The sequence below is a fragment of the Pholcus phalangioides genome, unplaced genomic scaffold, assembly GCF_987345545.1.
Source record: "Pholcus phalangioides strain wild (caught in Gottingen) unplaced genomic scaffold, Ppha-v1.0 ptg000024l_1, whole genome shotgun sequence".
NCBI classification, from domain to species: Eukaryota; Metazoa; Arthropoda; class Arachnida; order Araneae; family Pholcidae; genus Pholcus; species Pholcus phalangioides.
This window is the reverse complement of record NW_028301616.1, coordinates 25298444-25321465: the sequence shown is the minus strand read 5'-3', so window position 1 is coordinate 25321465 and position 23022 is coordinate 25298444. Positions and strand designations below refer to the sequence as shown.

General features: G+C 34.0%; 1 protein-coding gene across 2 annotated transcripts; it reads left to right on the top strand.

Moving 5' to 3' along the window:
* Window positions 1–465: 465 nt before the first annotated feature.
* Window positions 466–18765, top strand: LOC149069079 (clathrin light chain-like). 2 transcript variants are annotated; one of them, XM_089250448.1, is made up of 6 exons: window positions 483–748; window positions 3067–3095; window positions 7639–7753; window positions 12347–12458; window positions 14249–14260; window positions 18064–18765. In XM_089250448.1, the coding sequence occupies exons 1-6, from the start codon at window positions 586–588 to the stop codon at window positions 18245–18247; spliced, it is 615 nt and encodes a 204-aa protein (XP_089106574.1). In that variant the 5' UTR covers window positions 483–585; the 3' UTR covers window positions 18248–18765. The 2 variants fall into 2 exon arrangements, with proteins under 2 accessions (XP_089106575.1, XP_089106574.1); XM_089250449.1 differs by lacking the exon at window positions 14249–14260 and having other exon boundaries at window positions 466–748.
* The last annotated feature ends 4257 nt before the right edge of the window (window positions 18766–23022 follow it).

The window sequence follows — 23022 nt, the reverse complement described above, 5'->3', positions numbered from 1 at the left end:
CCGTATTTCTCCCGAGGATATATCGTCATCATACTGAGAAATAGAATTTTCTGGATGTTATGCTATCACTTTTTTTTTTCAAATATCAGTTTCGGCATAACATCCAGAAAATTTAAATTCCGAAAAAATACCATCTCTTCATATGGTCATCACAATTAAAACAGGATTCGACTATATTACCGTTAGTTTGTAGCTCGTGTGTTGTTTCCTAGATGGCAGCACAAATTCAGCCGTGAACTGACAGAGCGTCAAAAAATGACTGAATATATTGGTCACAAAAAAGTTGCTTGAGTTGATTATGATCAGAACAGCGTGATATACATTTTTATACAGTTAAATTAATGTAAATGAGTAAAATAATGGTTATTTCAGTAATTTCAAGTGATCTAAGATTTTGCTTCATAAACAAATCACCCACCTCTGAAAATGGAAAACTTTCTGCGCATGTGCGTATACACCTCTCCTCGATCCCTAAAAGCGGATCGCTTGAACTTTTGGTGCGGCTACGCCTCCGTTGTGTTGTTCGTCATTGGCGGAAGGTGTTGGTATCTTTATTGACGGGGCATCGGCGAATAATCGAACGATATGTCGGATTTTGAAATGTTCGAAGGAGAAGTGAATCATGTCGTGGCCGAAGATGATCCCGCAGCTGAATTTCTGGCGAGGGAACAGAATCAATTGGCCGGTTTGGAGGATGATTCGTTAGGCTTAAATTCCGAAGAGAACCCAGAGCTGTCCACGGATGCAAGTATGATATCATCGTTTATGAATATGGTTGTTGGTGATTTGTTATCATATTTGTTGGCGTTACCATGTGCTTTTTCTCTAATCCATACTGCACTTGGCGTGTCTCATAGATGCGCTATATCAGGAGTCTGTCAAACCGAAATGTAGGTCCGTTTCCCGGACCCTTCACTAAGTTCCGGATCCTTCATTAAGTTTTTCGGATCTTAAAAACGGGCCCTTCACAAAATACAAATTAACGAAACTATAAATCTGTGTATAAATCTTTTTTTTTGTGTGATTTGACTGTTTTGCTTTCCACTTTTCAAAAGCCCTTTTCACAAGAATAAGGGAAATCTTCACAAAAACAGGATCCCTACAAGAAATGTCTTTACAGACCCCTATATATATATATATAGAGCAGTGGCTCAGGGTATATATCCATATGCCCTTGGATGTTCCAGGGGAAGGGGTGTGTCAGGAGGAAGTGATGACTCATTTTGAGGGAGCACGGATAGCTATGAGGGAAAAAAAAAACTGCTGTGAAAAATAGCTTCCAAGGGAAATGTGACTGTGCTTTAAAAATCTGGCGGAGCTTGAACCCACGCCCATCTTCAGCATCATAGGGTCTTTTCCTTACCCCAGGGCAAAGTGGGGAACAGCTTTGGTATTGGGCCCATGCCATGTTGGTGACTTTTTTCCAACTATGAGTTTTCAAGGCAGACAAAATGATTTTTCTGAGAAACTGCTAAACTAGAAATGTTTGCTTACCAATGTACGAGCTTAATCTCGAAATTCTTAATGTCTCCAGAAAGCTATAGTTGGAGGTGTCAACATGAAAGAAAAAGGGCTTAAAGTTGCTGGTCATCCCATATGTACAGGACTGAAGTGTGTTTAGCAGAGGAGGGGTAGGTGGATTTTTTCCCTTGAAATTATTGGGGGGGGGGTGTGGTGGCTTATATGGCTTCAGCTTTTAGGTTCTGGCACCTATGGTTATCGTATAATCCATAGTTGGTAATTTTTTTTTCTTTCGCAAGGAAAACGTCAAAGCAATACGTGGAGTTGACTGGAGTGGAATGGAATCTTACTTTCTGACGTCTTTCTTGCCAAATGAAAAAAATTGTCAAAAAGTAATAACACTATGGCTGTTAAAACGGGGGAAAAACAATTTTAAAAAAACGAGAAAAATGGCAAAAAAATAACATTTTTAGACCAAATGGAGATAAAGATTAAAAATATAACATTCTAAACCAGATACGGGATTGGAAATAATAAAAACCAGAACTCGTAAACAACTGTTCCTCCTGATATGCAATGGTCATGACAAAAAAACTTTCTGGGTTTGGTTAAAGAAACAAATCTCGGTTTCAATAAAAAACTCAATTGCAGAATATAACGGCCAAGTATGCAAAAAAAGTTAATTAAAATTGAATTATATGAAATGTGTATAACTGTTGAGAGAATTCATATGTAATCCTGTAAACAGTATCGGGGGGGGGGGGTCTTGTTTTTGTGAAAATTTTCATTATTTTTATGAGATGGTCATTAATTTTGTGAAAAATAAGTAATATTGTAAAAAGTGAAATCTAATTAATTTATCACAAAGCTAAACTTATGGTTGAAACCATAAGTTTAGTATTTCATAAAATATGTGTTAATGAAATCATTAACATGTATTTTGGGAAGGGTCCATTTTTCACATCCAGAATTTTTTGAAGGGTCTAAAAAATGGACCCAAATTTTGATTGGACAGACCTTCTGGGTGTGTACAGTACAATAAATAATAAACCAAAAAATGAGCTCTAAAAGTGTGTGTGTGCATATACTAATGGACTAAATTTAAATTTTTGGGGGCTATTATAATTATAGCAAACTTCCGGAGGTGACGTCATCTCCAGGCGACAACCAATAGCAAAAATGAAAATTATAATAGCAGGTAGTAGAAAAAAATGGCAACAGAACAAAATAGCGAACCATCAGCGACTAGGAAGAAAAGTGCCAACAGGCTAGAAAGAGAATGGTCGCCAAAAATTTCTAACTAGGGATTAAGTTTATTACACTATAGCTGTTCAGATAGGGGAGAGGAAGACATACAGACATGCCTATTGACATATGCTATACTTATTAATCAGTTTTTTAAAAATTAAATTAAAATAACTGGCATAATTTTTTTTGGTATTTTCCTCAGTCATTTTTTTTATTAGAAATGTAATTTTGTGTATTTTTTTTACTGTGCTGTATAGCAAAAGAATGTTTTGTGATGTAATTTCTACCATTTCTTTTCCTGTTTTCGTTCTTTTTTCTAGAGTTTTTAATATATATATATTTTTTTCTTATATTTAGATGAGGTTCCTTTGCAGTCAAGTACAGAGGTAAATTAATTTTTGTTCGCATTCATATTGCAAGTTTTGCTTTATTGTATTCCTCCCGTATTGGCCAGCATACTGTGAAACTTGAGGGATGCCAGGCTTTTTGAATATTGGGGTCTGGACCGTTCCTAGGTATGCTGGGGGAAAACTAGGTTTAATTAGGATCGCAATATGCATTTTGCCAATTCAATGGATTTTTGAAATGATATTCAAGAATTTTCCAGAATTTGACATTAATTTCCCGACACGTCAGTTAACGCATGGGGAATGCAGTAAGCAAATTTAGCAGTGTGCGTATAAACTTTGAGAAACACTGGTTGTAATCTCCCTCTGAATTAATGCCCGGTTTGAATTATGCTTAGTTAAAGCAGACAAGAAGGAAACAAGTTTTTATTCACTTCAATTTATTTTGTTGAATATTTTAAGACATTACATTTGCAATTTAAACTTTTTAGTTAATTTTGACTTAAGGCTGGTATTACACTATGGGAGTTCGATAAAATCCCTCTTATAAAAATCCAACAAATAAAGCTCATAGGTTACATTTGAGCAAATGCAACCGATAAGTTTATTGGTTGAATTTTTAAAATGAATGTTTTATAAAAGAACTTTTATAGTGTAATCCCAATAAGACAAATTTTACATTGAGATCTCCATTAAAAGATTTAATTCAGTCAAATTGGTATTATCTTGCCCATGATAGTCCATTATCAACTGAGAGAACCCAGAAGCTATATCAAGATGAAGGAACGAATCATGGAACAGCTGTCGTATGGTCCGCCACTTGGCAATTATTTGGCGCCACACATGTCAGATGGCCCGACGAAGAGTCGCCAAGGCCGTCAGACACTACGGACGCCGAAAAAAAAAAACATCAGCGTGCAAAACATAATAGAAACCACCAAGCATAAAAATAGAAAAAAATATCAATTAAAAAAAATTACACCTGGCCCATTTTTTTAATAATAAAAATATCGGGGCATAAGGAATTCCGGGCATAAATATTCTATGCATTAAAACTAAAACCCGGACCCTTTTTTTTAAATAAACGGATCCGGGCATGTTGAATGAATAAATATTCTATGCATTAAAACTAAAACCCGCACCCTTTTCTTTAAGTAAACGGATCCGGGCATGAAAAATTCTGTAGGTTCATTTTAAATAATAAACCGATAAAACAGAAGGCATGGCAATGGATGAATAACTAATAAATACAACGAAATAATAAAATGGTATGATACAACCCGAGCAGTAGATAATCCAAATAACTAGAGCTACAGAAGGGAGGAATAATAATGAGAGAGAGACGCGCTGGAAATGGAACAACGGCTGCTTAGAATTTTTGAAAAAACGCGGTGAACAAAAGAAAAATCCTGTTTGTTGAAGCCAGCGCCATCTAGTATCACCCAACGAAACCGGAAAAGTGTTAAAAAATACGGCAACCCAGAGAAGCATTATGACGGTCTTGGCGACTTATTGCGAGAAAAAAGTCGCCAAAGTCGTGGCGGACCATACTGCATCTGTTCCCGAATCATTGGCAGTCGGCATCCATTAGATCTCAAAATGATTAACAAGATGATCAAACCTCACAAATGTCGGAAGGTGGAGAAGAACTGGGTGTTACCATCAACGGTCTATAGGCAGGATACCCTGAAACCTCTTGGGAACCTATCAAGAGCTGCAGCCGTACGTCAGAGCTGAACTGCAAAACGTTTTCTTTAGAAAAATAGAAATTTAGTTAAAAGCATTTCAACTGGAAACAATAGCATTGGTTATCTAGTTCACAACATTTTTTAGAAGTTAATTTTATCGTTTGCGGCTTGGGTCATTAAGGAAGTAGAGTAAGTAGTAGTAATTGAGGGAGAAGTAGTTTTAGTATTCGTGGAAATATTCTCGTGACAGTGCACAAACAGTATTTAAGGGGGAAATTCCCGGCCTTATCTGTCGGACAAGCCAATTGGCTTCAAGGTCAAATAATTTATAAGTTTTCAAAAAATAAAATATTTCAGGATGGCAACACTGTGTGTGTGTGTGTGTGAAAACGTAAACATTGAAACCCGATTGCAACACATGATCCCGCAGTTCGGTCCAGGGGGGTCTATTACGCTGACGTTGTTATACAACGATATCGTTAGTGACGTCACACCCTTAACGCAAATTCTCAACAAGCCCCATAATGCAAATCTCAACGACCATCGTTAAAAACTTTTTCTCAGCAGCCAGTGGAATATCGTTACGTTTACGATTATCGTTTTACGAACTACTGCCTGGATCGAGAGTAGCGTTCGGTCCGAAAGGGATGAACCAATCAGATAGTTTCCTCTGCTGCTTGTAATTATTATCAACGAGTGCTGAAATACGTGCGTTATTATTCTTGTATTTTTATTTATGTGTGTGCATTTCTGTGTGTTGATTGCCTTTAATTTTCGTAAGGTACATTTTTTAATTCATCCGGATTCTTTTTATTTTTTTATATTCATCAAAAATTTGAGAAAAAGATAGGCTATGCAAGCACGTGAAACTGGCACGGGGAAATTTTCTAAATTATTACTTTTAAAAAATGTTCTAGTGAAGTTCGATGATGTTATATATAAATTTTCAAAACCACTAGCAAAAATATCACCGCCATGTATTCCCATGTTTTTATATATTTATCTACCATCTTGATATTAAGACAAAATCAAGAACAAGTAACCTTTTATTTACATCATTAATTAGACAATTGGTTTCCTTGTTTCACACAATACAAAAATGAAGTGCCACCAAATTTACACTGTTGTTGATATCTTTTTATACTCCAATCAGAAAATGCACTCAAGGATTAGAAAAGTATTTATTGATTAATAAAATTTATTTTGATTTTTTTATATTGTACTTAGTGCACAGAGTAGTGTGTGTGTAAAAGGGTGTTTACTGCATTACACTTCTGTGTACTGCATAGAAAGTAGCAATATAATTATTTTAACACTATCAGTGATATTACAAAATATCAATGTTATTAAACAAATTAAGAAGGGAAAAATCTGGAGACGTTTAAAAATATATTGACTTCGATTTTGAACGATATGTAAAAAAAATATTTTAGCGAATTTCAAAATGTCTTAACATCGCGATAGAGAGATTTACCAGTTAAATAATATTCTTATATTGAGATGAGTTTAAGATTAGAATAAAGGCATTTCCATGCAAGTTTTGAAGAAAAATAACGTTGTAGAGAGATTTATCTTTGTACCGAGTATAATAATTTATAACGATTTATCACTGAATAGTTTTTTTCCAATCAGTATGTGTACAGATAACATTTTAAACGATAATGCTGTCTCTGAATCATGTTATTAAATTAAGTAACATAATTCTGAGAATTATTATTCATTATAATGAACAACTTGATAAATTAATAATGAATGAATAATTTCCATTTCTAACTAATTGGTGTCTGTTGACACCTTCATCAAAAAATGTACACGTGAGCGGCCATGTTTATTTCCATAATGCGAGCTTAACTAGTGATCTCTGGTTCTCGTTAGCTACAGTTTCGCGTAGCAATGATAACAAAAATCGCTAGTAACAATGTGAGAAAAATCAACCTTCAGCGATGATGACTTAAATCTATTCCACAATGCAACACAAACCCCAAACACATTTGAAACGCGGGTATAAGGACATCAGCGTAATAGACTCCCTGGAGGGCACAACAAAGGCAAAGTGAAAAAATAAATGGTACAGTAATATTTTGATTAACCATCACTGTCCGGACCAGGGCTGTGACAGATAACTGAATAGACGGATAACAGAAATCTCTTAATACATATGTACAGTAACATTTCATTTTGAGCTTGTGATGAAAAGGAAAATAATATAGTTTAAAAGTGAATACATACATATTATATTTCATTTTGCAAAACGATCAATATAAACTTGAATATAAGGTCAGTCCAGGCAGTGGCGACATGCTTTGGTCCATAGGCTGGATAAGTGGAGTTGTATTTGCTGGGAGAAAGAAGGGTGTGTCGGGGCATTGTCCATTAACAGCAGTGCTTCTTGCGGCAACTGTTTTTTGGCAAGGAAAAGGTGTGGAAACCATTTTAAAAAATTGGTTGGTCTATCCAATCACTTTTTTGGACATAATACTTCACAGGCAATGTGTTCATATTTAAAATTTTGAAAGCACATGTTTTCTATGATTAACAAGTAACAAGCAGAAGCAATCTATGATTGTCGGTGGATTTGCACAGACCATAGCAGTGATCCAATCTTTTTGGATCTCAAAACCTAGGGCTGTTTTTGCCGTATTTTTTTTTTTTAGACCGACGGTTAATTGAAATTTTACTGTAATAAAATTGACTGGATGACTCTTCCACTGGGAGGGGGGGGGGGTCTATGGATACATTGCATGGTCTGTATACAATTTCAAATTCAACATTTGTTTTAAAAACCTAGCTGGAAATATAAAAAAAGTACATAACTTGTGAAAAAAAAAATTTCACCTTCATTCTGAGACCTGATTTGTTAAGTTAAAATGTCTTTTCATAAATTTTTACATTAGCTCTTGAATGGTCCGAGTGAGTCTTTCCCAGTTTCAGTCAAACCGGTGCAAAGGGAAGAACCAAGCAAAATCAAGAAATGGCGAGAGGAGCAGCAAAAGATGCTAGAAAAAAAAGGTAACACCTTTTTGTTTATCATCTAAACTCATTACATGCGTGATGAAATTCACATCTAATAAAGTTATACTTTTACAGAAATCACCATATAGATTAGTTTTCTATCAATTGAAATATACCTTTTTAATTTCTTTTTTGCTTTTCAATCTAAATCTTCTTGTAAATTGACGTTTGTTCACGAAGTTAATGTTACAACACGATAAGAGGCGTATGCAGGGTGTGGATCATATGGGGCAGAGTGCGCATCCTACCCATGTGTATTTTTATTTTTTAAAATTAGATTGACAAAACATTAAAATCATAGTAGGGGAAAATAATGGTGCACTTAAGTATAAAAATATGGTAAAACCTCTTTTAACGGACACCCTCAGATGCGGTCACCCCCTATTTTACTGCCAAATAATTTCCAGTTGTATAATAATAGTATGTATTTCAAACCCCTAATTAACAGTCGCTCTTTTTTTATGGATGAATTTTTTTGTCCCTTCTGTGTCCGTAAAAGAAAGATTTTACTGTATCTAATGAGAAATATAGGAAAGGAACCATACAAGAATTATTAACACATTCAGAGCTAAAGAATGGATGGTATACAATCGTCTGAATAATGTTTGCCATTTTGAAAGTACTGTCCTTAATGTAGCTTTATGTAACGTACAATTTTTTTTTATAAATATTTTGTTTTAAATAGCATTATTTTGTCATATCCACTTTAATATCGTAGTTGAATATATGGCCACTATACTAATCTGGAATAGTGAAATTTATCTAATTCTGGAATAATTGTATGAATTAATGATGGGAATGAGAAATTTTGGTGTATTAACTTTTGCGAAAGGGACATTCAATGAAATGACTTTCAACGAAATGATTGTGACCCTTAAATATGTGTTCAATACCCCTTCTTTGCAAATTAATTTAGCACTAATCTTCAAAGCAGAATACGTCTAAAATTGTCAGGTGTGTCACAGAATTATGTGCTTCTGCAGAACAATCTTGGTAAAAATTTTGAGAAAATTCTGTGTAGGAAACACTATTTGAGAATTTCTACCACAGAACATGTTCATCTGTTGAGGAGCCGCTGTGTGGTCGGGTGGGCATCGTGCTGGACTCTCATCTTGAGGATCCAGGTTTGAACCCCATGACGCACATTAGTTGGCTGAAGTTGCAGGACTCCCACCTGTCTTAATTTTTGGTAAAATGTCTTACTTTCTTTTGTTTTATCCTACTTTATTACCAAATCTTGGCAACAAAATTTATGTAACTTTTTTTTTTTAATGAAAAGGGAATTGTCAAAATATATATCCAAATAATGCAAATGTAGTAGATTGCAGTTAATGATTCTGCCACTGTAGAAGTTGTATCGTTTTTTTCAGGTTATTTAAGCGGTGTATGTGGGTCATGTGGTTTATTAATTTTTCTTTTGTTTAATTGAGGGTTTAAAAACTCATTTTGTGTACAACAGAAACGGCGACATGACCGTGGAAAAAATTTCTACCCCCATTGAGGGGTTAGCGCACCAACCTCTCGACGAGTATAAAAACAAGCCTGCTGTTTGGAATCAGCAATAAATTGTAGGTCCCTGTCTAATTAGTCCTCGTGTGCAGAAAATGAACGTGGTGCAACAAAAATGATCAAATGATCATTTTGTGTCAATGTTTTGAGTAGTCATTAAAAACTTCTATCTAGATAGAAAAAATGATTTGGAATTTAATATTTCATTGTTCTTGGACTATTCAGTATATAGTTACTAACATTTATCATTCAAAATTATGGTGTACATTCTGTGTCTTGGTGAAACAACAGTTTGCATAACAAAGCAGTTGGCTATGTAGGCCTATTCTAGGTTTTGTGACTGATGCTACATAAAAGCATACAATTGTCTTCTGCACTTTTAGGACATGCAGAAGCATGAACAATGTTCACAAAGATTTTCTGGATATGATGCTGAGGTGAATTCAGAAAGAAGTCATCACGTCTCCGCTGGGACTTGAACCCAGGCCCTCTTGCATACCGGCAAGCATAACTGTTTCCTTGATATCTCGGGCTGAGAAAAAAGCCATCTATCTCTCTCTAATGTTCACAAAGCTCTGCAAAGAGCTAGAAATGGATGTGCTTCATTTTTGAAAAATGTTCTTGCTGGTATTGAACAGTGAAATGTAAACAAATCCCCTTTTTTTAAAAAAAAATAGAGACCATAGTAAAACCATCTGGTTCACTTTGACTTATTTGCATTGGACCTTGTAATTTATAAATTTTGCGCTGTGCTTTTGAAAGTAAAGCACTCTCCAAGAAATGTTATTCTTAAACTTGTGTCTGTTTGTTAAGCATGGAGGAAGAGTTGACAGACTGGACTTAGGAAGACTCCTTGAGAAAAGAAAGCTGGGGAAAAAAAATAAATTTTATATATATATATATATATATATATATATATATATATATATATATAGTGAGGAGAGAAGGAAAAGAATTAGCTATGGTTTGCTAGTATACAGTTTTGGTCCTTTCCTTCATTTTGCTTATAGGGCACTGAAATAATGCCATAAAAAAATTTTCATTAAAGCTGTGATTGTTGTCTTGGGGAGAGGTATCTCCATTGTGTCTTACTTTTTATAATTTTTTGAGTGGGAGCCCTGAAGTTGGTTTTCTAATTTCAAGACACGAATGTGAGCAAATCTCCCAGTTAAAATAACGTTAGACAGCAGGCAGACCTACAACAACATACGTAACATGGAAATTCAAGCATTTATCATCTTTACTTTGGAATATGGAAGACTGGTGGCAGCAACTGCATAAAACACAGTTCTGACCACACAATTGGGGCCATGTGCGTACATTCCAAAGAGTAATGTGTGGGAGGTGCATCAAAATATTCTGCTGTGGGGCACTACTGTGGGAAAGCAGCATTAATCGTCGTTACAATTTGTGATGTGGCCAGAATTCTATTTTAGAAATGATGTATACTGTGTCATCAGAAGTATGCATATCCAACACCAGTGACACTTACACAAAATTTGGAAATTTCTTGTGTAATGTCTTTTTGCTGTAGCTATTAGGGTTTTTTAACTATAAATCTTCAAACCCTGGGGGGAATTGCAAATTGACCTGTATCTTGCAAGTTTTTCAAATTCTTTTTAAGAGAGTGTGGTTGCCTAGGTCAATAACACATTAGCTAAGAATATTTGTTCCTAGGTTTTATGAGTTTAAAACAAAACTTGTGCTTGTCAAAATATTTATTAATGCAGTGGTATCACTTTTGCTTGTGAAGAAAAGAGTCAAAAGATGACCACATGAATATATGGCTACTGCCAAGTCCTCTCATAGAGCAGTTAACATACTGATCTCTCAGTGAGAGACATGAAAAGTAGTAATTTGGGCACAACTACAAACTGTAGGATTCAGTCTAGTTAGCCCTTGTGTTTGCAATGTTATTTATGTACATTAACAATTTTTATTCACAGTAGTACCTCTACAGACACTTCGGCCATTAATTTTTTTTTAATTGAGGACTTTAGCTTTTTCTTTACCTAAATTCTGTTATAGCATTTTCTATTACATTTGCTATTTTCTATGTATTTTTTACCATATTTTCTAATCTGGAATTTTTCAGGTCCCAGAAGGAAGATTAGATAGGTTCTACTCTATCTGGAATTGTTTTTACATTCCTAATATTTAGGTTGTACAGAAATTATTGACACAAATACAGTCACGAGGGTGGAATATAGCTCATTCACAAAAACTGAGTATTATACGAGTCTAATGATTAGACAAACTCCCCATTCAAGTCTATGCACTTCTGCCATTTGGCTGGGAGTTGCCTAATGGATGTAGTGAACTCTACCGTGGATGTGTTGTATCATCTACAGACTGCCTGTAATTCCCCATCACATTGGAGTCGTTGTCCTCCCAGAAACTATTGGGAATAATCAACTGCAATGTTCCTGGAGTCTTGTTATGAGCTTGCTCACCATAATCACACTCGACACAGCATCGACATTTGCTGTGTTTTTTTTTCCAACATTCATGCAATGTTGAAGGTTGTCTTGTAGATAATGGTGCTGCGCACATCTTTGGCTGCACTCTCTTGTCCACTGTTTAACTTGGCCCACCAGCGTAACACAGTTCGCCTTGATAGTGCTTTGTCTCTGCGTACACAGACACCATGTAACGATATCGCATCCTGAAACTCCTTTCCACAAAAACCATAACGTCCATCACTGGCCAAGATAATCACCTTCCAACTTTCTTGTCTAAGCTCACAATGATGGCTATGGGAAGAATGACCACTCTCCTTAATCAGTCACCAGCTGATAGCACCATTTGTGCATTCCGCATAGCTTGCATTCCCTGGGGTCTATTTTTCTGTGTTTCGCTTTCTTGTGGAATTTGATGTAAGGGGGTTTGTCATTCATTTTTCTCTATGACCCAAGTGTTAACGATAATGTTATGCGAGAAATTTTCTGTAGTTACCATCGAAGTTGAGCTTGGTTTAAAAAAAATGTATTTTGAGACATCCATTTGTTTGCAATTTTTGTTTTTCATTTCAAATTTCTATAAATTGCAATTAAATCCTGTGTATACCATATTCACAAACAGATGCAGAAGAAGAGGTAAAGAAGAAGGAACTGCAGGAATGCGCTAAGAAAGAGCTTGAGGAGTGGTACGTTCGCTACAAAGAGCAAATTGAAAAGTCAAAACTTAATAACAGGTAAAGTTTTATCTTTGGTGAAAATTCTGTTCTTGTGAATGGGAATCATTAGTGAAACTCCTTGTTTTTATTATGACATGGCTAACATCTGTAGGCTAGTTTTTACATGCTGCTAATACACCAATGTGTGTGAATGATGTCTTAAGCATCGTTCATTCTGTTGTTCCATTAGTATGAAAAAACAATATCCACTTTACAGGCTACTCAAATTGTTTGCAGAACATTATATCTCTTCAACCATTGACTAGAAACATACTTCAAATTACAAAATGTTTTCAAATGACGTGTAGTTACTTAAAATCTGAATTTGTTTGGGGGGGGGGTGTCTTATACATAAAAAAAAACTTTTTATGAAGTCCCAGTGTGTTAAAATTTCCAGTTATTGAAATATAGATCCTGCTTTGTAAAGTAATTTGTGAAAAATTTCACTTTTACAAACAATATTTATTGATGTAGTAGAACCTTAATTATCCGGGCTAATGGTGGGGAAGAAACATAGACAGCTTAAAAACATTCTTAAACCGCGGGGAGTGAAAAAAAAATTAAATTTATAGGTTCTTATAATATAATATATATATTTATAATGTCTGGTTCTTGGGTCTTATGTGTACATATTGGGGGGGGGGGGGGGGCTGCTGTTTCAACACAGTGGCATGGACCACTGAGGATGGGAGGGAAGTTCTGCAAAAGAATGAAGAAATCCAGTTCTCTGAAATGGAAATGTTTGTTTTCATTACCAGTTTCATAAAAAAAATCTTGCGTTACCAATGAAGAAAAAACACAAAAAAAATAACATGGGTAGTGAAGAGCTTAACAGCTTAATGTGTGTGTGTGAAATCATAATTTCTGTGCCCAGCAACTTATCACTGTTTTGGTATGTTATCATTAGCTCAAAAGTTATTTTCAGGGACTGTACATGAATAAAATGAATTTGACCCTTTTTCAATTAAAATTAGAACTTTTACAACTTTGAATTCAATTTAAAATGAAATATTTTAATGTTTCATCTAAACATATATATATTTTTTTTTGTAAATGACTGCTCAAAGAAGGATCCATGTTAGTTTCATGGGAGTTTTAAAACACAAGGTGTATGTGAAGTTTTTTGTGTACGACCCTTAGAAAATTTTAGACATTTAGTAACTGTCATCAGTTGAAAACTTTCTGTAATTGAAAGAGTTTCTAAAGTCAAGGGTTGCAGAGATATCCGCTATGCTAACAATTTGAGACAGCTTATGTTGATAAAGAATCTTACAGAACTAAGCTTGTTTAATATTATGTACCTCTATTTGTTCGTCAAAATCTTGTATTCAAGGTTTAGAGGATGTAGAATAAGTTTCTTTTTCAGTTTTTTCATGTCATTTTTAATGTAATTATAATCATAGATTATGGTATTTGAATTTATTTTTGAGTGAAATATTATCAAATTACTTTGACATTTACTATGATATAATCCAGCTTTTAATCTGGGTTGTTTTTAACATATTTTGTACTGAAAGTGTAGATAAATGAGAATTTCTAGTTTTATCTTGCACTGTAGCTTCTTTTCTTATTTTTTCTGGTTTTAACTTTCTGTTGCTAATTTTTGTTAGCCTTGTTTGCTTTGAATTTGTTCTTTATAAATATTTCTTTGAAAAATGAATACCCAACCATTTTTATCATTGCGAGTGCTGTTTCTATGCAGCACATTACATGTCTAGCATTTTTTTAAAGGTAAATTGCATAAACACTATTTTTCGATTGCTCTTTGTTCTTTAAATTTTGCTCTTCCTATTTATGCTAACTTTCAGGGAGGAATCTAAGTAAGTAAAGCTCATGCAGTAATTTCAAAAGGCCAACGAAGAGAGATAAGTAGAGGTTGCCTTGCATAAATTAGTCATAAATAATTAGTCTCTAAGGGAAATCTGCCATTTTAATGTGTAGTTGAATGTAATTATTTTTAGAATTTTGTTTGAAAAGCATGTGTTGCAGAGAAACTGCTTATGTTTTTGTGCTTGGTAAATGAATACGATATGAATAATATGCATGTTTGTAGTGAAATTGTATGTGATATGTACAGTATTTACATGACTATAAGATGACTCCACATTTTAAGGTGGTCTTCGAATATCCTCATGGTACTTATCCCAAGCCATGTATTCAGGCCTATCATGTGTTGTTATATAAAATAGCCCACTTTTAATTTTTTTTTTTTTTTTTTTGCCAAAAATTAGAGAGATATATAAAATTACTTGCCTAATTAATATGTATTTACCTGATTGTAATTAAATCTATATAATTGTAAATGATAATTACTGATTGTCTTACTAACAAATATGTAAACGTTAAATTCTATCCTTTCAATCAAGAATTTCTATATAAATGGTGATTAATTTGGTTGAATTTCCTAAGTCTGTATATTGAACGCTTTTCAATTTTTTTATTCATATTTTGTAAAACTTTGGGAATCAATTTTTCTTGTGTAAAAACAAGTAAACTTTTAAGTCAATCTTTGATAAACTTAACTTTTTAATTGCTATTTTTACACGTTTCAAGAGCACATATTTGTTTTTACATTAGAGAATTTTTTTTGACATAATTCTTAGTAGTTGGCTTTTTTTTCTTCTCCGAAGATAGTTACAATAATTTTTAATTACAACTACAAACATCTATGTTAAAACATGCATTTAAAAGTGGAAGAAATAGTGAATCCATCTGTGCATAATGACATTTGAACAATAATTTTTTGTCAGTTTATATTTTTCTTGAAGTTTTTAAGCTGCTTTTCATTAATGGACAGGTAACCAACTTTTAAATTTTTTAAATATTACTTTCTTGCTGTGAATTTTCAAAAACGAAGTGTTCTAAAAACTAGGTAACTGAAAAAAAATTTAAACTTAGTTTCTCATTATGTACACCTCTCCAAAAATCTCACCTACGTTGTGGTTTTTCATTTTATAGCCTTCAACAATCTATCCTTGTTCTACAGATTTAAGGTAGGGTAGAAGGGTAATAGCCGCTGCATTAACTATTAATCGTAGTATTTGCTATATGCATTTTAAAATTGGAATGTTTTTATGATATGGAAATCTCGGAGCAATCCCTTTCTTGTGATCGATTTTTAAAAATTCCTAATTAATTGTGAAGGTGAGGGCTTTTGAGTTTTTTCAGTTTATGCGGATTCATTGTAAGTTAAATATATAGTTATACCTTACCAGATCTGTAACCGAAAAACCCTGCAACTCTTCCTCAGTTTAGTCTTGATTTAGTGTAGACCATTTTCATACGTAATATTTCTTTTTGGAAAAACAAAGGAAACAGTGATTGTGGTCTATTCCTCCCAGCTAAATGTATCTAGCTGTGCTTTTACTGAAAGGAGACCTCTACAGTGTCCAACAACGGACTGCCCACAGTTTTCAAAATGGGATGACAAGGAAATTGACATATATATACATTCTTTTGGGAATGTAAATGCAAAGTCAAGAATTTCAGACATGTCATTCATGTTGCAAGGGATTGTATAGTTATTAAAATGAAATAACTTTTTAAACGTTCCCCTCCCCCCCTCCATCTTCTAACTTCCAATTAGAAAGGTGTCTTGCCTCGTGATGCCAATAAAAAAGAATTCCAAGTGCAATATCTGCAGAGATATATGAATTTAAAAATTGGTGGGAAAGAATCTGTTAGTTTTCGCTGTCCTTTCCCAATTTTTGAACTGAAATGTTTCTGTAAATGTGTTCGTTCATTTAGAAAAGTGTGGTGTGTGTGTGGTTTTTTTTTTTTTTTTTTGCTGCTGCATTGGGATAGACCGGGCAACAACTTTCTAATTGGAAGTTAGAGGAATATCTGTCAGTTTTCTTGCTGTCCCATTTTTAAAACCGTTGGTTCGTTGTGGGACACTGTGCCATCAGTGTTGCTTGATAATTTTGGGTTTTTTCCGTTTTTTTCTAGGTTTAGGAAGGTCTTAAATTCCACTCTGATTTCTATCAGACATTACCTGTATTTTTATCTCAGAAAGAAAATATTCTTTCTGATAGGGAAAAAATTAAAAAAGAATCAAGAGATTTTCTAGATATTATGCTGAGGTAAACTTGGAAATACTTTTCTTTCCTATTTGGGGATTGAACCTAGGATCTCTTGCAAATCAAGCAAGCGTACTGACAATCATATTACAGACACATTTTTTCTTCCTTTAAAAATGTGCTCTGTAGCGTAACTTGTCGAGTGGAGACATTGTTCCACTCTTAACTTCAGCGATTGACCTCCGGGTAGTGGCAATAGAGATGGATGATTTTTTTCCTTGACCCATGATATATGCCGCCTTCTCATAATATCCAGAAAATATCTTGATTTGATGTACTGTGGGCCAAGAAAAAAAAATCATCCAAAAAATTTTTGATCAATCCAAAAATGTTTTTGAATAGTTCACTGCGAAGAAAAGAAAGTGCATATGTTGATAATTCTAATGTATTGAGAATTTTGGATGATTCAGGTTTTAGTTTGGATGAAAAGTTTCAGTGTTGGGTTTTTATTTAGTCACGAGTTTTTTTTTTCTTTAGCATAATCTAGCTCATTTTTCCCATTGAGCGACATTGAGGAGATATCTTGCCTCTTTAACAATCAGGGACAAGAATAATGCAAATATAAGAAATTCATTCCAGCTTTCCCTGATTTTTTTTTTTTCTCATATCTTCACCGTAACCCTATGAACTGAAGTTTTTTCCCCTCCCTGTTCTGTCTATACTCCTGTTTAGTGATTTCCTCCTCTCACATATGCATCTATTATAATATGAGAAAGAAAACATGCTGGGGAGGATGAAAGATCTACTGTACCCCCTTTCCTCCCCTTCATGCAAATAACGAAGCCAGTTTTTCTAGAATTATCATATATCTCAAATACAGATCATTCAAATTTGTTGTCGAAAAGTTTGTACGTGAAGGGTATTAAAGACCTCGCATTGACAAGCCTAGATATTTTGTAATTTCTCAATGGAACACTTTTTCTATAACCTTACTTAGCTTTCTTCCGATTTTCAGCAAATGCTTACTTAATTATTCAAACTTTTATCACCTGCAGCACTCTTACCCAATTCATGGTTCATCTGCAGTTTCCCAGAATAATTTATATAGTAGATATTTTCACTTATAAAAGAACCACTTCAAAGCATAAATAGGCACACTGACAAAGGTTGGTGAGATCCCCTCCCAGGGGCTGCGACGTACACTTTGAGGAAACATTGTCTAATCCAATCTGTAAATAGAAGGGAATTATTCAAAGATTATTTTTCCAGCCCGCAACATACTTTCTGAATATTAATGCAGACTCTCTCTGAAAGAAACCTCCAATGATACCGTACATGATATAAGGAAAGAGAAGTCTGTCTCTAGTATATCTGTTAGTGTACTTGTCCGGATTGCAACAGGACCGGGAGTTCTATTTTGGTGGGAACTATCAAGCTTTTCTTTCAAAGTTGTTCTTTGCACAAAGTCTTTTCTTGATGAATTGTATTGTAGAATGTATTCTTTAAGCAGCAGCCCATTGGGCAAACTATTGTATGATGCCTCTTTAGGCTTTTATGCATTTAACAACTTAATTTGATCTATATTTATTTTCATATTTTCCTAGGAATGCTGAGAAAGAATGGGTAGCAGAGCGAGATGCAGAATCACCGGGATTAGAATGGGAACGTATTGCTCGCCTTTGCGAATTCAATCCAAAGTCATCTCGGGGCACTAAAGACACCTCCAGGATGCGTTCAATCATATTACAGTTAAAGCAAAACCCTGTGACACCACGAAAGTCATCGTAAACAGTTTTTAATTTTTTTCCCCCATTTTTGTTTCCTCTGGAAAAAAACAAAGAATGTGCTTGTTGTTGTTGTGTGTTACTGTTGAATTACATATTAAAAATTCGTTGAAAGGAAAATATGGATAAAATGAGATATTATAGTAATCTCTGTATAACCTGATATATACATGCATTCCACTTTATGATGGTAACAACATACTTCTATCGCGACTCTAAGTATTGTAAAAAAAAAAAAATTTGTATTATATACATTAACAGAGATACACTGGTGATTTTTTTTTTCTTTCCTATGTCTTTGAAAGGCTCCTTCACGAGCCAAAGATGTTTCTGGAACAGTTTTATTTTTTCCCGCTAAAACACGCGTTATCATTTGTTTGAAATGAATGCATTTTATCTTGGACAGTAAAGCAGAATTAGAACAAGAAATATCTCGTGTCAAAAGACGTAATATTTAGGACTTTATATGATGTGTAGAGTAATCTATTTATGCTGCATTAAAGACATTTACAATTCAAAATATTTGGTTCTTGAGAGTGGATTTTTTTCTCAGACCAATGCATCAAGAAAATAAGAGAGGCTTCTTTTTTTCCGAATATTTTATTTCCTTGATGTTTGGATGTTGTTTGTATAATCTAATGTTTATTTTATTTCTTGAAAACATGTTGCTCGTGAATGTATTGTAAGAATTAGAGTATACCTAATTTTGTGAAAATTAACTAAACTATTGTTTCATATAGGTATCATTTGGTTAAACAGTGATGGTCCCACATTACGGCCTTTTGCTGCGAATGCCAGTTCAGATCACTTAATCAGCTCGTTCCCTGAGCACTTGGGCAACTCAGTGCATTTACACATCACTTTAGCATCCCATGGCATATCTCTAGATCACTTTGACAACCTGCAGCAGGTTTCCAAACCAATGAAGTGGCCCACACTTTTCAAAAGGTTGAGCACTTCTGAATTAGAATAATTGTAATAGAATACAGTAAAAAAAATAGAATAAATTATTTTCAATCAATGTAAATTCTGCGCTTGAAGATGAGACAAAGTCATCAAGTTACTGTACTGGATGAAATTTGTATTCCAAATTAGTTTATTTTTGTGTAAATGATTATGGTTTCGTTGAGAAAATGTCAGTTGTAGCTTCCAAAATACACATTCTTGTAGTGATAAAAATCGCAAAAAGTGGTAGCAAGCAGTTTTATTAATTTTATTGTCTTCATGCGGATAAAAGTAGTATATAATGATGGAGTAGCCACACAGAAATGAATCAGAATTGAAAAATTCAACCTTTCACATCGTTTTCAATGATGTATCAAGGATATAGGTTCATGTTGTAGTAGCCTTATTATGAACTTAAAAATATTAACTAAAATATGTGTGAAAAATTCTTAAATATTTGAAGCATTTATTCCAGAGAAATGTGCGCAGTCACAGGGCCGGATTAAGCAAAATAAGCACGTGCTTAGGGCATCAGTACTAAAGGGGCACCACCAAAAAGATATATGGTATTTTCTTTTTAATGCACAGATTTTTTTAACATGCATCATCTGATAGAAGATCCTAAAATTGTAAGAACACTTGATTGTAATAGTTGAAGATCATTATCACAAGAATGGCACAAAAGATGAGAAACTAAACCCCATTATTTTGATTAGTTTTTTTGATTAGCTTTTCACAATTTTCATAAAGTACGCCTAGGGCTGTCTTATCATACGCCCACATACAAAGCGATTTTTCTGAGAGAGGCACTACTACCTATAGCTAAAAACTCCTACCTACTTATTTGGATATTTACTCTTGAAAATCGGAACCAGATCTAATTGTCACTCGGTTGCCAGAAGTGACCAGATGGGCCCCATGCAGCAAACCAAATTCTACAGAATAAGGACATGATTTTTGTGGGTCATTAGTGGATCAACTGTGTAGTTTGATCGAGTGAAAGAAATGCTACCAGGTGTAAATTACAAACTTGACAATGTATCTAAAAAGGAAAAATACCCAATATATGTATAACGGTGAATCGCCAGAAATAAGATACCTATTGGCAGGGCCGCAACTGGGTACTTGGTTAGCCGGGGCAACTACTCATTTAGGCACCCCCCCCCCCTAATGCTGAAGGATAGGTTGAATGGTTGAATTTGCGCCCCCTTTTGTAATGCGCCTGGGGCACCAGACGCCTACTCCCCCCTCACACACACTAGTTACGGCCCTGCCTATTGGTAATATGGCCATTATAAGATTCAATGGTTTCTCCTTGGAGTGTTGGTACAATCTTTATCCATCAACCATTCGTCGTAGTGGTATGGTTATAATTTTTAAAATTCCCAAAATATGACCAAAAATCACCCTGTACGAGTTTGAGGATGAAAATACAGTGCACGCAAAATAAAAAATGTAAATTTTTTGTACAATTCCCCCTCCCCTCTAATTTCCAATCAGACAGTTGTTGCTCTTTCTCGTCTGAGCCCAACAAACAAATCGCATGTTTTTAACTGCATTATTCCCTAAGATATTTAAATTCAAAAATCGGAGACAGGTCCGGCTCAGGAGAATTTCGCGACCCAATGCAGAAAAAAATTTTTGCGGCTCCCTCTAAAAACATTTTATGTAGTTCCCGACTTACAAACTTTTCGAGTTACGAACATAAATATTGGAGGGGAATTTTTTTTCAGAGCGAACGCATTTTATTACTCTAATTTTTTTCATTATTTCAGGAACGCGTTGATGGTCTGGATCGTAATCAAACACGATCCATTGAGAGAGAATGACATTTAAATTAATTTTACAAAATTCATAGATTATTAATAATAATTACCACGTGGTCCACCTGCTGACACTTCATCGTGGCTCGAACCCTATTGAACAGACATAAACTTTTTGTCATACTTTTAAAGCGCTTCATCATCTCTTTATCAAATATACGTCGCAATTCGATAACTTTGATCATTTTTCGAATTTTTTATTGCTATTTTTGTGTAATTAATGTAAATTAATATAGTAAAGGAATCAATTACTGGAATTCCATGACTTCCACAAGAGTAGGGCTGACAGGCAGGATCGTCGTAATAGCATCATAGGCCTCCCCCGAGCCAAGGGATTTTTTGGAGGCCCTACATGGAAAATTCTCGAAAAATTCAACTACGTCTCGTTTTTCAAGCACTACCCGGGGTGGGGGAAGCATGCGTTAAGACGGCACTGCCTAAGGTTCGCACCTGGCGTCCTCCTTTTTCAGTTTTGAATCTGGTAACCCTATCTGAAGACCACATAATCCGTGTTTTCACTTATTTGTTCGATCATCCATATTGTCCGAATGTTTTTGTTTAAAGAAATAATTATTTTTTCTACATAAAATCGATTATTGCGAATGTACGAATTTTGTTACCAAAATTTCTGTCTCATAAAAAAATTTCATGCCGAAAAATGACAAAGAACTCTTTATCTCTCTTTCATCATCTCATGAGTTGCCTGAAATTTCGAGATTAAATGGCAGCACCAACAGTATATAAATCAAGCCTCTGGAGAGAGTAGGACGTCAGCGGTCTCCCCCTTGGCAGTGCTGAGAACTGTGTCGCCCAATATCTTTCGTCGGAACATCACGTGACTCGGTGAAAACAAACACGGCCCCCCCCCCCTGTTATTTTCTTATGGTATAAATAGGAGTTTAAACAATAAATGAAAAAAATAATTTCAGCATGGACGAGATAATTCCAAAATTAATGAAAGTTATCATTTCAGCATTAAAGAAAGATAATTTCAGCATTAATGGAAGAAAATATTCTAGAATCAATGTAAGAGATAATTACAGCATTGATAATTAAAGTGATAATTCCAAAATTAGTGAAAGAATTAATGAAAGCGATAATAATAAAATTAATGAAAGATAATTTCAGAATGAAGGAAAGAGATAATTCCAAAATTAATGAAAAAGAGATAATTCCAAAATTAATGAAAAATAGATAATTCCAAAATTAATGAAAAAGAGATAATTCCAAAATTAATGAAAAAGAGATAATTCCAAAATTAATGAAAAAGGGATAATTCCAAAATTAATGAAAAATAGATAATTCCAAAATTAATGAAAAAGAGATAATTCCAAAATTAATGAAAAAGAGATAATTCCAAAATTAATGAAAAAGGGATAATTCCAAAATTAATGAAAAATAGATAATTCCAAAATGAATGAAAAAGAGATAATTCCAAAATTAATGAAAAAGAGATAATTCCAAAATGAATGAAAAATAGATAATTCCAAAATGAATGAAAAAGAGATAATTCCAAAATTAATGAAAGAGACAATTCCAGAATTCATGCGATATATTTTAAGATTCAATAAAATAAATAATTCCAGCATTCATGAAAGAAATAATTCCAGCATTAACGAAAGAAACAAATCCAGAATTGATGAAAGCAATTATTTCAGAAGTAATGAAAGAAATAATAATTAATGAAGGAAATAAAATTTCAGAATTAATGAAGGAAATAAAATTTCAGAATTAATGAAGGAAATAAAATTTCAGAATTAATGAAGGAAATAAAATTTCAGAATTAATGAAGGAAATAAAATTTCAGAATTAATGAAGGAAATAAAATTTCAGAATTAATGAAGGAAATAAAATTTCAGAATTAATGAAGGAAAATTCAAGAAATGATGAAAGAAATGAGATTCCGGCACATTAAATAAAAATAATTTAATCTTTTTTCATCTCTCTTTAGATGAGTTCTTCTCTCTATCCTTTTTTTAAATCTTTAAAAACCCAATATTTAGAGACCGAA